The following is a 17667-nucleotide window of genomic DNA, read 5'->3' on the forward strand; positions in this document are numbered from 1 at the left end:
TCAGACAATTTTCACAAGAATACTGTTGAAGTTTAAGACTCTATTTGATGTGTTCCACTCGAACATTTTTACCTACACTACACTAATTTGACCTGAGCCAATCACAAGTTGCACTACAATTTCCCTCAGATTTTGTAGCATTCCTCTTTCTTCCTCTTCAGGAACTTAGACAACATATTGCCATAGAAAGTGACTCAGTTTAGGCTCCTTGTGATATATACATGCATGTGAGTTTAGTTCTCAAGCAGTTTAAAGTATTAATTAAGACTTCCTCCTAGATATTAATAGACAGAACAACTAAACCAAAGTATGATTCTTTGGAAAATTAGCTGAAACAACAGAACAGCATAAGGTAATATGGCCTGAAATGGAAATACTGCTTTTAAGAGTTGGGTTTATTTTCCAAGTACATCCCCTAGCAACTGAAATAGCACTTCCCAATGTAGAAGCAATGATGAGGTGGCTGCCTTATTTTTATAGGAGCTTCTTCGCCCATAGAATGAATCAATAAGGCAAGGAAGAGCCAGAACAAGAATGAAGATGTGTGTGCGTCGGGCCACCAAGCAACAAAGGGCAGTTTGTAGACCTCAGGGATAATGATGCAGTCAAAGTGGTTTCCCCTTACCTCAGTGCTGCTTGCCATGTCACCTCTCGTCTATGTAGCCTCATGGCAGAACACAATGTTCAATAGGAACAAAAGGGCAATGGCAGGGAATGCTACCAACACTACAATCTGCTTCTCTGTTTTTCACTCCTTGACATAAAGCACATTGTGCTCGAGCATCCAGCAGTGCTTAGCTAATGGAGAAATATCAAATGAATCCCTGGCTGCCATGGGATTAAACCAATTGAGTTCAAATAAAACAGCACAAGCAAGATGAAGTGGGTGTTTTCCAACTGCATATGAAGTCACAGAAAAATTACCTACTGCAGCTCTTCTGAGAAATTCTGCACTGAAAACCACTCACTGGAACAATAAATTCACTGAATGCTGTTACCACCCATTGTTTCCATCAGCAGAACCCTTTTTCAGATGTTTTTAGAGTTGAAAATTTCACATGGGGTTTTTTATGTCAAAGAAGTGGGGTTTTCTCTGTTGTAGGGGATGAACTTCTCTGTGGTATGTAATGTACTAACACTGATAGGAGATGTAAATAAATAAAAAACTGTTACAGGTCAGAAATTGTAGCAAGCACAACTTCTGATTGCAGACCAGTTCTTGCTTCAGGCACTTGGGTGAAGGCTGCATGTACTTGCAGCTTCCACTGAGCAGCACCAGCTGCTGGAAAGCCAAGTCTCCCATAGGTGCAGCTGCTTCTGGGGACTCGGTGTGAGAGCTGTGAGTGACCCAGCTGGCACCTGCAGAGTCAAGTGGAAACAGCCATCCAGCCATCCTTGGCTGAAGCCAAATGGGCAGGAGAAATAGGACCTGACAGTCTGGGTGCTTTTTCTAGGCAACTGTCAAATCCACACCAGGATTTCAACTCATCAGGAAACAACTAATTTGGGATATGGAAATATCCTCCAAATATCTTAAGCTGTATCATCTTGTACTAAATAGTCAAATGTACAAACTGGTTAAAATGTACAAACTGCCCTGCACCGTCTCCCCTCCCCTAAGTGTCCTAGGAGCAACCTGTCCCTGCTGGGCAAGGCTTTAACATTTCCCTGTAAGTCTTTGCAGCGGGCAGGGGAACAGCCTAGCAGCTGGCCCATATGGGCTGAAATGCCATCCAGCAATGGAAGATTTCCTGAGTCTCCTGCCTTTTAGAAGACAATATTATCAATGTGCTGTATTTTGAGAGGGCTTTGGTTCTATGGGCATATGCTAGACATTATCTGAGATAGTCTAACAGGATGAGCCCCTTTCAAAATATAGAGAAAAGCTGATCGGTTGTAGATCCTAAGAGAAAACTCTCAAATGTAATAGGTTCTGTGCTGTGCTGGATGATGCAACTGGGGCAATTCAAACCATGCATGGAAGTATAACTCAAGGCACTGAGGATATTTTTTATAAGTGAGCCCTCTCAGGGGCTCCAATCCATGTAGTGCTCCAATTCATGAGAATCAAGATGAACAGAGGCAACGTAACATTCCTCAAACAATACAAACTAACTACTTCAATTCTCATCTTCAAACTGAGGCTTGGAGAGTTCAGTGCTGAACATCTGTTGAAGCACCCGCCACCTCTTCCACTTAGCAGCCTTGCTAAAGATGAGGTGGAGTCCACATGGGGCATGGATCCATTTGAGCTACTCTACAGAATTCCCCTTGGTGTCTCTTGAAGAATGAAGAGGGGTTTTAATGGCACCTGAGGAGTCTAACACACACCTCAGAGCAATTTAAGAGCAAAGGCTTTAGAACTACAGGGGAATCATTATAGCATTTGCATAAAATGGTTCCTACAAGGACTACACAATATAGCATAGGTTATACTGATCAGAATTTCAGAATAAGGCCATTAGATGCAAACCAGCATATCTGCTCAGGCAAGGCCTGCAGGCTGTGCTAGAGCAGCCAAAACACATATGTGGAAAGAGAAAGTGGCAATTCAATCCGTGTACTTCTTTGACACTTCTAGAATAAACCTGTAATCCAACACACAGGGACATCTTTTTTGCCACCTCACAAAAACTAACCTGGCAGCATAACTGCCCAGTGCTGGCAGAGCTGAGGGAGTTTGAGTGCACCAACAAGGAATATACCTATTAGCTCTGCACCTCAGTCAGCTGCTGCACATAGTGTGTACACTGAAAAGAACATTTTTGAGAGAGAACAGACATAACCACCGTCACAACACACACCTGAAGGTAGTGTCTCACCTTGGTGGACTTGGCATGCTAGACCAATTGCTTGAAACAGATTTATAGTATACTTACTGTGTAAAAATTACAGTTTCTATTCCAGGGAATTCAAGCAGCCTTTGGGAATCACCAGAATAGATAAAGTGCCACTGGGCTGTAAAACTGCCTGCAGCACACGTTCAGCAGAGCCAGTGTGGTGGTTTGACCAGGAAGGAGTGGGAATTCTGGGAAGCTGTGGTCAAACCAATGAAGGTTTTGGGTTTGAGACTGGCACCCGGTGTAGCCAGTGGGGTTTGGACACACCTCCGAGAATACACAGGGGTTAAAAAGCAGGGCACTGCCCTTGGATCTCTCTCTTGGGACGTCACTTCGAAGAGGTCAGATCTCTTCCCCCGTCCAGCCTCTACTGCTGGGCGGGGGGAGGGGCAGCCATGCGGTAGGCCCGGGGCCTGGACAGAGATGGGGGTGAGAAAGCCTTCAAGGATGGAAGGGTGGAGGAGCCCCAAGAGACATCGGGCAGCCATTCCCCCCCCCAGGAGGGAGAGAGAGGGAGAGTCGGCGGTGATAGCAGCCGGCCCAGGAGGAGAAAGGGGGGGAAGGGTGCAGCCCGGCCGGCCGCAGCAGCAGCAGCACGTGTGGGAGTATTATCGTTCTGAGATAGACAGAGACTGAAAACTTTTAACCCTTTCTTTCATGATTGGGGCCTTGCAAAAATGCTAATCCTCCTCGAAGCTGAATAAGAAGGGAGATAAGAGATGAGATGAGACAAGGACCTGGCCCGAAGAACGTGGAGATGATTGGATGGGGAGAGATGATTTGGAGTGGCCTTTTGGCTGGACTTTTCTTGTGGCCATGGACTCAGTTGTTCCTGTGACACAGACTGCATTTAGGGGGAGGCAGTGCCTCAAAACCAGGAGGGTTCATTCGTGAGGACCCCCCGGCCCCAGGGGGTTGGAAAAATATGGGGGGGACAGATGTCCCAAAGCAGAGACTGTGCCTTTTTGGAGTGAGACAAGGCATCCTTGAAAGACAACCCTAAAAGCAGCTCTGGCCATGTCTCAGTGGTGAGAGCACTGGGCATGGAAGGAAGATGTCACAAGCGGCAAAAGGACTTTTTCCGGGCGGTGCCGAAGTGACAGGGAAGCACACGAGGTTTCAGTGTGTTTCCAGGGGAAGCCTATGGAACAAGAAGGACTCCTTTCCTCTTCATGAACTGCAGTTTGAGTATACTAAAGTGTGGGGCCAAGGCTGGGCAGTTGATGATTTGGGAGAATGTATCGGATTGGGAAAGTCAGGGAGTGGGGAGGAGGAAAGTTTTTTGTAAGGTTTTCAATTTCTTTTTTTTCTTTTCCTTATAGTCTTTCCCTATTTTCCTGTAGTTTAAGTAATAAAGTGTTCTTTATGTTTAAGTTAGAGCCTGTTTTGCTTATTCCTGGTCACATCTCACAGCAGACACCAGGGTGAGGCATTTTCATGGGGGGGGGCACTGGCTCTGTGCCAGGCTCAAACCATGACAGCCAGGAATGGCCTGTGACTTACAGAGGAAAGGCTATAGCTGAGAAACTGTAGATGAGGATAAATGAGCTCAGTAATGAAGCTATGTTCTGGGAGGTAGCAGCCTGAGTCAAAGTCAGGACGGTAGCAGCCAAGTCAAAGGAATTTTAAATTATTTTAAGCAACTGCCTGAAATGCCCCCATTCTCCTATGCAATCCGTTTTTGTTCTGCAACTCCTACAGGTCTTCTCTAGGACTGTGGGTGTTGTAAAGTAGAGGTAGCATCTCCACCATCTATCTGAGACTAGCCAGGAGTGAAGAAAAAAGGAAAGCATTGAAAGGAGGAAGTAATACCTATGGTCTTGTGAAATATGAGTCTCCTTGAGCCAGGTCTCATAAGCTCTTGGAGATACATTTCACACCCAAGATAGCTCAGCTATCCTAGAAGGCATAAAATCAGCAGGATGGCTTCTGTGGTAGTGTTGAAAACAAAAAGGTTTTAATAAAAGGCAAAATAACAAAACTCTTTACAGAAGAAAACCAAGCCAGGTGCAAGAGTCTTTGCCCCTGGTAAAACACTCAGAAAAGCAATTCCTTTCTTTGTTCTCTTCTTTTTCTAGTAAATTGCTCAGGTGGGACTTTTTTGGCTCCTGTCCAATTAGTTATCCTTAAGTTTGAGGTGAAGTCCCCCAGGTCCTATGAGATGTCTTTTCACCTAACTGAGGAGAGAAACTTCTGGGCTTACTTCCTTTTTATTGGGACAAAGGATAGTTTTGTCACCCTGTCAACAGGGGGCACATTCCTATAGTCTTACTCCCCTTGTGAAGCTAGTTAGAAGCATGTCAGTCACCTCTGTGGACATGCATGCTACCTTCCTTGGTAGAAGGACAGAGTTGCCTTTCTGCAGCAGTGTGCATGCACAGATGATGGGGTAGGTAGCTCTGGGTCAAATGAGACAGCTGTCTCATAGCACCTCAGCACTCACAGCACTGTTTCAGCTTCGCTGGCCAGGCCACCAGTGGAGAGACAGTGGCTGCAATTGTGACATGTCGTTGAACCACATTGAGAGCTGGATTCTGAGTGGCATCACTGATTAGTCATGTACCAACACTGGAGCATGGCAGTACCCTCTTGAGCGTGAAGGTCTTTGTAACGAGCACTTGTAAGTACAGCCAACAGTTGCAGGGTGATAGGGGAGGTAGCAAGTGGCCTCATAACAGATGACCATTTGGGGAAAACTGGGTATAATTGAGTCTGGGTTGTTAATGACATTTAAAATAAATAATCTCCCACCAAATGAATGAACAACTGCAATTTGGCAAGAAGAGGAATTGCCTTCTCCTAGCAGATGCTGTTTCAAGAGCACTGGCTGAGAACAGCTGTTGCTTAACAAGGTCATCCTTTCAAGTGTTGTGGACATGCTGAGCATGACCAGGCCAGCCCATATGCATAGAGGGACAGACATTAAGAGTGTCTATTTTTCCTGCATAGCTAACCAGAAAACTCTCGTGTTTCGGTCTCAAGCCTTGTTTCCTAACATCACTGAGAAGCAGATTGCTGCAGATGGAGATACAATGAGAAGGGAGAAAACAAGAACTTGGAGAAATTGAGAAAGTTCTTCTGCATGACTGTTGGCAGGACTCCTAAGCAAAGGGTTCCAGTCTCAAAAGCCTTTCAACATATTCAAACAGTTCATTACACCCCTCACACTTTTCATTTATCATCGGGCTGTGGTCAAAAGGACAGGAGTATTTTTTGCCATTTTCATTTGTGGAAAGGAGGCACTATTCTCAGGCATTTGCATACACGGACTCAAAGACTCCATGAGGGTATGACTAGGAATGAACTCCCCAGACCGTGTGAACTAACTTAGCCCCAAGGTATTATGCTCATTTATAATATAAGAAAGCAGGGGTTTCAATTTGGTAAGACAGATGCAAAAAGCAGATAAAATAAAATAGGTGATAAACCCGCCACATTTACACCAGCCCCAGAGAGATATTTTTCTTTTGTTAAATTTCCTCTTAAAATACCTTCACTTTTATGGATCACATTATAGGGAAAACCTGAGATAGCTGCAGAGGTATGTATCACAACAAAATCAGACCTTTTTAAAAAAATTGAAATTATGTGCTAAAATCTTGCCATTTAGGTGTGTTGATTTCAGTTTCAAATTACCTGCCAATTCATATTATTCTCCTGCACAAATAGATAAATGGGGAAAGAAGATGGACTGAGAGCTGAAAAGTGCATATAAAAAGTTATCCCAGTAGTAATTTTTGTTGGGCTATTCAGGATAGCAAGGCTAAAGAGCTTAACAGTGGGGGAAAAATATTTTTATAGAAACCTTCATTCTAAGGAATTCCCTAAGACTTCATAAATTTCAACTTATACACAACCTACACCTAGAAATGTTTTACTGCTGCAGAGACACCACATCAGGAATGCAATACAGCAGTTTATTAACTGTATGCAGTCAAAACTGTGGATGCATACAGGCAGAAGCAAGATGAAAAATCACATCCATCTGAAAGCATGAGTATAAATTTACGGGTGCAGGGCATCTTTATAAATAAGCTTCTTTTAAACATATGTGGCAACTAAAAACCAGAAAACAAACACAGCCTGTTCTCCATGGAGCTAACAACATTCAAAGGCTGCTGTAATGAAGCAAGCCTTTCCATCAGCTTCACTGAGGACTGGCTCAGGCACCAGGAAATAAAGCTTTCCTAATGTTCTTTCATGTCCTGTGGCTGTTTGTTTGTTTCTTCATTTTTTTTCTGTCTTTTATGTCTGTTGGGAGCATTGTCTCCATTAACAGAATTGCACATAGATTTTCACTCAACAAAACACCTACCTCCTCTGCCACAGAGGCAACTGAAAAGCAGTTGTTGACTAAGGAAGACATCAGCAGTATTTGTCTACTTAGGATTTGCTAAAGATTGGTTTATAAAAGCTTTTGCTGCTTTTGACTGTGATTCAAATGCCACCTGAACCTCCTTTTCTCTGGTGTTTAATCCTTTCTCCGTGATAGCTTTCAGGCTAAGGAGAGCTTCCTAGAGTTGAATAATTTTATGATAAGAAGTCACATGTGCCTGGGGATGGACCTGAAAAGCTTTAGTTTTGAATTATTCACAGATGATTGAAAAACTGCTCTCACTTGATCCTTGATTCAGCAAACCTGCCTTATTTCAGAGAATTTGCTGAAAGTCAAGCTTCTCTGAAGAAAGCAGGATTCTGATGTAGGTTTGTTATGTGCTGCCAGTTTTGCTGTGGCGAAAAAGGATGGGAGAATATTCAAAGAGAACATAATAAGTACTGACTACCATCTCCTGTCACTTCAGCACAACTCCACACTCTCCACAAGTAAAATACAATCCCTCTGTTCTACCAAAACTCCAGCCACATTGCCAAAGGACAGCTGGGACAGCCACACCATCAGGGAAGTACACACCAGGCACAGAGACTGCTGCACTGCAGTTACAAGAGATGCACATTTCCTGCTATCATACTGACATGCAATGACAATGCCTCCCTCTGCTATTACCAATAGAACAGATCTCTACTAATAATACAAAGGAAGGGGTAAAGAAGCCCCCTAGCACCCATCCTAGGCCCAGTGATCTGCCTGCAAGCAAACTTGATTGCACCAGGACATCCCCTGCCTATCAAGGAGGTTGAGGTGTGTGGCTTTACCAAGCATTTCCATCTGGCATGCAGGTTTAATAATATCCCTGTGGTGCTGACATTAATTATGGGTATACTAGATGCCTGCTGCACTCCTCAGTAAACACCAGAATCCACTGTGCAAACTCTATCTGTTACTCTTCATGGTATTTCCTGTTGGAGACTATCCTTTTACGCTGATTTGAGAGAGTCCTGGTGACTTCAGGAGACTGGAACCTATTTACTTCCCAGGCTGAGCATTGTAGTGCTGCAGCTCTAGCTGCAAACTATTTGATTGGGACAGGGTTCAAAAAATCCCTGCCTTCTAGGATCCAGCCTCATCTAGGATGCTAAAGAATTTTCCAAGGCTGATTTCAGCAACCTCAGATACTTAGAAGACTCTCTTTCTCTCCTTTGTTAACAAAGAACAGGCCCAGCTCACTTTGTTAACCCCTAGATGTATTTTCCAAGGCCACTTCAGCCCAAGGACAAGATCACCAATTCTCAAAACTAATCTCTTTGTAGAAACTTCTGAAAATTCTACAACTTCAAAATGAGCTTCTAAAACAACAAAGACAAAATTTCCAATTTAGAACTCTCACTTCCTCTGCTGAAATGTGTTGTCTCCCTGTTTATGTAAATAATTAAGGTAGGAGAGTTCCCACATGAGAGGCTGAGGGATTCCCTACTTCAGAACATCTTGTGGCTGATATTCAGGAGAACTTTTCCTGAAATGTAGGACAAAAGGTAAATAAATCCTTAGTCCAACTTGCTCTCCTGCACCTCAGCAATCTTCTCCCTTTCAGTTACTTGTGAATGAGTATGTCTCATCAGCTAGAAGTTCTGTTTGAACAAAACATCCTAGCAATAGTTTTATTAAAATAATCAAATCCTTCTAGAAGGCTCTGCTTTTGAATACCTTGTTTACTCCAAAAATCCTAGTTCAACTCTAATAATGAGTTCAAATTTTAACCATTTGTCCAGATGGCATTTTTGAGCCCTTTAGATCCAATCATTTGGATCAAGAAATGCTGAGCAATAAGGAAACATTTACTATTTAAAGCAGTACAGGGATGAAAAGGATCAGTAGGTACAAAAGGAAGCTGGATAATGAGATACCAATATGTTTTCCCAAAGAGTTTTTGATTCCTGAAATCCAAATGACCTTAAAACACCTTCTGAAGAATGATGAAATGTGGGCACTAACTTCACAGTTGGGTCTAATCTTTTTTAATAGGTTTCTCTGGGTTAAAGAGAAAGACTAAGCAATTTGGGAAGCAAATAGGGATTTTTGACAGTGCTTCATCACCCCTCCGTGATGTGGTGAGATCCTGCTTTCATAAACTCTGAGGGAATTTATACCAGACCATTCAAGTGTTTCTCAGGGTATACAGAGGGTTTTGATCTTTTCCAGTACTTAAGATGAATTACTCATACAAATCAAAAAGAGATCATTCCTCTTTCAAGAAGATGAGGGAAAGATGTCATACAAGAATAAAACCTTTTGCCACTGCCATCCTCAGGTAAAGCTCCAGCGTCAGCAATTTCTAGGGCAAAGCAAACCACTGCCTCTCAATTAATTTTCTAATTATAATGAGCATCAACTTCATATGTTATCAAAAGGCCCTGTAAGACCCAGTGACTTCATTGCTTTCCCACCACTAGTAAGGCTTTTGGGAACTAAAGGGGCTGCCTTCCCTGATGCTCAGAAGTCACATTTCTTTGATAATGATGTGCTGTATGTCCAATAGCAAGGTATTGGAGGGTTTCCTTAAATAGGGATAGTTGCTTGGCAGTAATCACATTAATGAAAGGAGAGGAGTGGTTTCCTTGAGTCATTTCACTTATCATCCAGTTATGGTGCTGATTCAGAGGTGTTTTTCTCTCTTCCCATGGCGGTTTGTCCTTTTCTGAGATGTGTTGTAGCAACTGTCGTCACTCTGGTAAGAACACAGCTCCACAGCTTATTTAGAATACTGCAGAAGCATAGAAAATTGCTGGTGAGAAGTCAAATGAGTTGTCTTCTGTTTGTGAATGGGCTAAGAAGCAAAAGCTTTTTCAGAGTCTTTAAGATCCTGTGACATGTGTGATCCTTACACTCAGCAGTGAGGAATATCACCAGACTGGAGAAGAACCTCAAAGCAGTAAATCTTCATCTTACCTCAGAACCTCCAGTTGCTGCTATCTCCTGGGCAGAAGCTGTCCTCAGGCACTGTACACTCACCATATGCCCACCCATCCAGAGGGCTCAGATTCTCACCTTCCCAAACTCAAACCCTATCAGTCAACCTTCCACCTTTATGTGTGTTTGGAAGCACAAGCCGTGCCAGGTGTGCTTTTGCCTCACCCAGGAGCTGCCTTCCACAAGTCCAAATTCTGTTTGCAGGGAAACTATGAGCTGTGGTCTTGCCCTGAGAAGAGCCTTCTGACAGCAATTTCACCATTCCCTGTGTCTGCATGCTCCTCCCTAACTCATATCCAAAGAAAAGACTTGGTGAAAAAGTGTATAATTGAAAGTCCTTGGCTCATCACATCGCAGCTTCTTGTGGCCCGCTGCTGCAGTGGCCAGTGTTTCTGCAAAGCAGTAGCAAGGATCAGACCTAAGACCTCCAGACCTTGCAAGGGAACTTACAGTTCAGGAATTTGAGTTTGGCTTTTCCCTTTTTGCTTGTCTTCTTTAGACCAATTTGTAACTTCTGTCATTTTTCTATCTCACATCTCCATGTTCTAAAAGAATCAGGAAATTCAACAGTTCAGATTACGGAAAGAACTAATTATTTTAGCCTTTTCTCTTTGTTTTAAAATGTTTTTCTAATGTTCAAAGGCCAGTATTTTTTACCATCTGGCAGAATTTAAACAGTCTTTTTCATCAGCCAGGACAAGTCATAAAGAACATAAATATTTTGCAATTACTTGAAGGGCCCTTTGAACATAATGCTGTAGGTATACATTGGGGAGGATTGCAGGGGATTTTTAAGAACAAAGTAACTTAAAACAGATGATCAAACAGAAGGGCTTTTTCCAGTCTTGACATAGTCCTAACTGAATTCCCCACACATGCATAACTTAATCAGAATGAAACCCCACAGTAGTACTAAAGCACAGAATAGTACATAAACTCAGAACAGGATGTGAAGTTTGAGATCTGATGATGATGGCTTCACTGATTTTTCTTTGCATAAATTGTAAGCATAAGTCCTCCAGAGGGGTTGCCCATCCTCTTGGACGTTTTCTTCAGAGAGTATGATACTGCTTGATTTTGGGGACTATCAATATGAGCAATGTGAAAGTAGTAAGCTTCTTGCAAGCAAGTTGCTAATCCCAGTTGATAGACTTCTTCATTTTAACCCACAAACAATTTGCTTAAGAGGTTTATAAATGCAGGTATCATGACATCATGTCACAGGAATCAAGTGGCTGAGGCCACCTTGACTAGATTTGACTGCTTGACTCAAGGGCCTCTCACATTTTCACACTGACATAGATGGTTAGGGTAAAGGGAGGCTGCAAAGGGGTATGAAGTGGTGTGTATAGAGTGACCTTAAATTGGAGCTGGGCAAATGCTCAGGGAGTGCATCAGATTTCTTTCTTATGATTATCCATCAGGAAATTATGCCCTGCTTTACATCAGAACTTCCTTCAAAACTAATTAATATGCTGTGCAGACACTTATGCTTTCTGGTAGTTCTTCACTTCTTGAATAACCCAAAGTTCCTGGTGAAGAAGAGTCCACAGGAAGAGACTCCTGATCATGCAGCATATTCACTTACTGAGAAGGCTGCCATAAAATGGCATTAGAGACAATGAAGTCTGAACTGCTGCAGCTAAAACTGCAGCATTCTTTGTTTCCAGAGAAGCTGCTTTGTGAGTAGACCAAGCCATGTCTCTTTGTTCCAACAGCTGCTCATTAAAAGTCCATAGGGAACTGGCAGAGCAGGGAGAGAACTAAGTCTTGAACAAGTTAAATATGCTCAACAGTTTGCAGTAGGGAACAAGGGAACTTCAGAGCTAAGTGGCAATGAGAGAGTAACAAAGAAAGCCTCTTGCAGCTTACAAGTGATGTGGGCAGGAAGTTCAGAAGACTCAGAAGAGATGTGTGGATTCAGGGAGAGGCCACAGCAGCACACAATGAGGCTGCAATTGCACTGCAAAGTGAGTTTTTGTGCTGCATTTCTGTAGTCCAGGGATTTTTCAAGATGCATGGCCAAATGGCAGAGTGGCAGTCACAGGTCCAGACATGTCCCTAACCATCAGCAGTCCGCCTGCATGTAGCTCTTAAAGACTATTACTAGTTATCATGGGGAGACCCAAGACATCATCATATTAAATGCAAATTTGACAGAAAAAAATATTTCCTAAACAGATGTAGATGGAAGATTTCTGAATGGATGTTCTCTTTGCTGAGAAAACACAGGTAAAGGAAAAGAAAATAAAAAAAATCTGAAAATGAAGTGTGGTTTCAGCAGTCCTTCTCAGCATGTGGAACCTGTCCTACAAGTCCTGGCAGTTGGATACGTGACTGTTTTTTCACAATATGATTCTGAGGAAGCTGATCCAGGAAGGAGGGTCAATCTTACACCTCCTTTCCTTTCTCTCTGCAGAATTGTGACTCCAGTCAGCAGCACACATGACTACATTTACCCTCAGTCTATAAGACCAGATGGCTGGCATTATCCTCCCAGCCCATGGCCCTGCCACAGGGACAACCTCTGCATGGATACTAATCAGTATTAGCAAACCCACAGCCAGCTGAGGAAATGAGGGTGCCTGAACACAGCTCCCCAGCACAGGGCCTACAACCCTCAAGGCCTGCCAGTCATGTCTGTGTAAACACTCATTAACTCAGACATCACCACTCAGCTATAAAGCTCTGTCTCTGGTTTTGCATGCTGAAACAGAACAATGCAAGCCAAAAACCCAGCAACTAACACTGGCAGGTGAGAGAGATGTCATCAAAAGATTTCAGAGCCCCTTTTTCAGGAAGCAAAGAACCCAGTACGTGAGGAGGGGGATGCTTTGGCACAGCACAGGGATGTGACCTGCCTGGCATTACCCAGGAGGCTCAGAACCACCATCTCCTTAACTGTCCACAAGGGTTTATGCCTGTAAGCAGAAGAGCCTAAAGGGCTGTTGGGAGCAGAGCTGGGAATTCCCTCTTTCATGTTAAAAAGCATCCTTCACCCCAAGCCCTCTCTGTGTTGAAACGACGTTGTGGTACCTACAGCATCACCTTTCAGATGGGCTACAGCCAACAGAGAGATTGAGAATTTGCACACAAAATCCTTGGCATCTTTATTTTTGTGGCTGGAATGAAACCCCAGTTCCAGTGCTTCATTATGTTGAGCAAAATTTCTACATCTTTTATTTTCATTCTTTGAATAATTTTTCCAGTTTACTGTCTTTAACTATCACAGGAGTATGCTATAATAGGTGCTAAATAGTTTTGCTGTTGTTATAATTACTCATTTGTAGCTCATGAGTCTGAAGAAAAGAGCAATACAAATACTAAAGAGATGCATCTCATAATTGATTTTTGAGAACAAATATAATTTTTGTTTTCGGGCCTATATGATGACACTTATCTACACAGGCTTGTGAGCCAGTCATCATGTAGTCATCATGTTCTGTGCACTGTAAGGATGCATCCTGTAGTTCTGTGTGGAAGGGACTGGGACTTCCCAATGGGGTAATTTTTGGTTTGTTTAGTTGTAATGGGAACTACAGGAAGAAGAAGAGGAAAAAAATCACTTAGGCTGGGAAGTAAAGAAAGCATTCAGAGAATAGAAACTTGCAGTTCTGTCTCTACAGATTTCAAGCAGACTTCTTCCAAAAGGTCAGAAGTATCCCAAGATAAGCTACGCTACTTCTCACCCAGCTCCAAATTTTCAAAATGACTGTACTTACCAGAATAGATGGGGCTACCTATTGCAAGGCAGCCACACATATTCCTCATGTTGCTGATGGAGGCTTATTGAATGGCTGGGACTTTTGCTTACTGTCATACCACCAGCTAATTTTGTAAGAATTTCACCTCCCATTTTCTGTATTCCTGTGCTAGAGACCATCCAGGACATTCTGCTCCTGGTCTTGCTGTCCAGCTCCTCTGGGTGCGCATTTGTAATGCTTTAGAGAGGGTTGATAAACACAGGCATATGTGAAGAGCAACAGCAACAAAAAATCCTGCTTGCCTATGAAGGGCTTATTTAAACTGACGTAAATCTCAAGAAAATGCTGCTCCCGGGAGCAGAAGTGTCAGAACCAGCCATTCAGGCTTTTGCTTTACAATCTAGACAGGTTATGGGGTAATGAATGAGTGCTCTAAATCCACCAAGAAAGCTCTTGCAGGAAAACTTAACCCTAAACTCCACTCCTATAAAGATACCCACTAAAAGCATATTGAAAACAAAATTAAAAATACATACCTAGTTTTTCTGTAAGATCTCTTACTTTACTTGGGTTAGGAAGGCTGGACAAGGAAGGGGCAGTGAGGGATTCACTGATGTGTAGCAGTAAAATCAAGGAAGAATGGCTTTGATCTTATAGCTTAGAGACAAGACAGACATTTTACCTTTCAAAGTACATAGTAAGCAGTGACTTTATTTCACTGCTGCAGGTAAAGGATTTTGTTTATCTTTTCCTAGTAATCCCACAGCTTTCTCCTGAGTTTCCTTCGTTAAAGTTCCTATTTGTTATTTTAGTAATTTGATATTTGATTCCAATTTAGTAGTGTGACTAACATTGATTTGCTCAGTGTACTGCTTGGAAATTCATTCTCTGTTTCTACCAATTAAATTCCTTCCTGTTTGTTTTAATTTGCTAACATTTGCAGAAAGGACTCTACATATAATTAATAAGGATGGAACCAATAGAGAATTGGTGTTCCTAAGAGCCTAAGTAAGTCCCTTGTAAATCAGTTGCTGGTTCTCAGATTCACTTGTTTTTTTCTTACGAAGTCATACAGTACTTTTTCCACACATATCACTTGGGATCCATGATGGGCTTATTTGGGGATGAATGAACACTTGTGGCAAAAGAGGAATAGGACCCTTGCCCCATATGATGAAGAAGGCCAAGAGATGTGTAATTAATTAGCATGAGGATTCCAGAGGGAGAAATTAAAGTTTCACTGATACCATACCATATAATGACAAATTATATTCTCTCCTTGAGTTTTCCATAAAGCAAATATGGAAAGCACCGAAAGTTTTTATGGAAGGTGACTTCCATTTTTGCTTTTCCCATCTTTTTCTGACACTGGGTTAATCTGGAAATCAGATTTACACAAATGTTGAATATTCACACCTTAATTGAAACACACTTTAACCAGCTCATCTGGAAGTTGAGGAGGAAGGCAACTTCCCCCCAAAACAATCACATCTTTTGGAATCAAAAATAAGATACCCCAAAATCAGCAGATAGATGGAATAAAATTTGTGTTTCTCTGTGCTTCAGTTGTCTCTGAATAGAAATAACAGCTCTGTTATAATAATTTCTCAAAATTCACAGTGGTTTTGAGAACATGGAAAAGCACTGAAGATGTCCATAAGAAAATTAATTATTTTTAATAGGTTTGGATGGTGCAAATTAAAGAAAAAGAATGCTCACTCTCTGAATACTGCAAAGTTTTGTTTCCAGAACACTGATAAACCATTTTTATGCCTTTGCAGATCATACACTGTTATTTATGTTTGCAATAAAAATGATGCACATCTGCATGCTAACCAGGTCTGTCATTTCAATTCCTGCTCAGTGCCTGTTCAGTGAACCAAACTACAAGTACTCCTATTTTCCCACACAGTTTGGACCAAACATGTGATAAACCTTCCACATCTCTATCTCTGATCCCATCCCTTTCAACAGCAAAGGGCTTCCAAAAATATTAAGGGCAAAGAGAGAATATTTGGCTATGGGCTCTGACCTGGAAGGGTGTGCTGACCCCAGGTCCCTTGCTGTGAACATTACTCCAGATCTGAAGCAGTAAAAAACGAATAAACAAACCCCATTTGTGCCTACCTCAGCCAGAGCAGAAGAAAAGTGATTACAGTTCTTGTGCATCAAGTGGTATGCATTTCCTTTGTATTCCTTGCCCAGCTCTTCCATAATCTTATCCACATCCTCTTCTGTGAAGTCCGTAGTGCCCAAGGCAATGGATTCTCTAGTTAAAATCAAAACATAGAACAGGAAGAACAGAAAGATACAGTGAAAAGTGCAATACATACCAAGGGAGAAGGAAATTATCAGCTATTGGCAAGAAGGACAGGCCTAAAATGTTATTCACGTGCATATCTGAGGCTGTCAGAGACTGACTGACAGAATGGCACAGTAATATCCACAGCTTTTCCACAAAGCAAGTTATCACACAGACAACAGTCCTGAGATGATCTTGCTCACCACCAAGGAACTCTCAGCTCTGGGGGTCTGCTCCTACTCTGCCCATCATCCCAGAAGAGAAATTTCTATTACAAGAGAGAAGTTGTTTTTTCCACAATTGAGAGGGTCCCCTGGGCCAGGAAGGAGCAGACTGACAACTTTATGCAGAAACCTATTGCTTCTTCCAATATTCACTCAGTAGCACTTGCTGTAAAATGGCCCTCAACATAAACTGGTGGTCTGGCAAGGTCAAGCCCCCCTGCCATGGACATTTCCTTGACCTACAGTCCCACAGTCTGAGCATTTCAAACAACACAAGAATGCAGCATCCTCTCAGACTCCTCTAACAGCCAGTCTGTCCCTTGTAACAGAGCAGCACAAAACACACACAATAACTTCAGATACTCTGTGCAGTATCCACAGAGAGTACTCATAAAAGGAGAAGTCTTATTTTTCCCCCTGTGCATTTGCTCTGTGTAGCAGGCAAAACTGGGAGAATAGAAGATGAATAAAATAGGAAAACAGAACTGCACTCATTCATAAGTGTGCTTTTAACCCCTGACAAACACAGTGCAATCACTGTTCCCTCTTTGCTGTACGCACTCTTTTATCCACCTCCAAAATCCCTGCAGGGTTGCCTTTGAATCAGGATCATGGAAAGGATGGCAGTGAGGGCACTTATGAAGAGAGTGAAAGGAGCACCCAGAGGACAGGATTTCCCTGCTCCCCCTACACCAATGGCTACCAGGGGCAGAAGGGAAGATGTAGAAAAGGGCCCTTACTTGAATTTAAAGGTCTCGCCAAGTTCTACCGCACTGCCAGGTGTGATCTCGAAAATCCCACTGAAAGGGTAGGGATGCCCTCCATAGGCAAACTCTGACAAGAAAAGAAACAGACTGTGAGTAATTGAATGAACGCCATGTCAGGAAAAAGTCTATGGCAGCTGTCTGCATGGCTCAACATCAGCACCAGGGGCTGGGCTCTTGCCAAAATCTGTTTCAGCCAGACTCTGAAAGCTGTTTTTGCTGCCTGGTTACCTTTTGGACTGAGGATGCCCTCACAGCCTCCCTCCATGCTAGCACTACTCCTTTCCCACAGCACCAGGAAAACTCCTGAGTCTGTCTCTGTCCTCATCCAGGTGGCTTTCTCTCAGTGGAAAGTCCTGCATTGAAGGCATCTGGCTAAACTGTGAGAGGCTTCCAGAGGTGCTACAGAGCTGGAAGAAGCCGTTTCTAGAGCAGGGAGAAAACAAATCTTCCAGAGGGATTTACAGGCAGTGAGTAGGAAGTCTTTGCAGAAAGGCTGATTGTACTCTGCTGCCTCAGCACACAGG

General features: G+C 42.7%; 1 protein-coding gene across 1 annotated transcript in view; it reads right to left on the reverse strand.

Annotated features, from left to right (window-relative positions):
- Positions 1-17667, reverse strand: part of LOC102065141 (deubiquitinase DESI2) — a 53056-nt gene that overhangs the window by 4890 nt on the left and 30499 nt on the right. The window contains exons 3-4 of the mRNA XM_005479954.4: positions 17117-17210; positions 15978-16119 (exon numbers count right to left, since the gene is read on the reverse strand). Of these exons, the coding sequence (XP_005480011.1) occupies positions 15978-16119; positions 17117-17210 (236 nt within the window). The remainder of the gene's footprint in view (positions 1-15977; positions 16120-17116; positions 17211-17667) is intronic.

The sequence above is a fragment of the Zonotrichia albicollis genome, chromosome 6 (genome assembly GCF_047830755.1).
Source record: "Zonotrichia albicollis isolate bZonAlb1 chromosome 6, bZonAlb1.hap1, whole genome shotgun sequence".
NCBI classification, from domain to species: domain Eukaryota; kingdom Metazoa; phylum Chordata; class Aves; order Passeriformes; family Passerellidae; genus Zonotrichia; species Zonotrichia albicollis.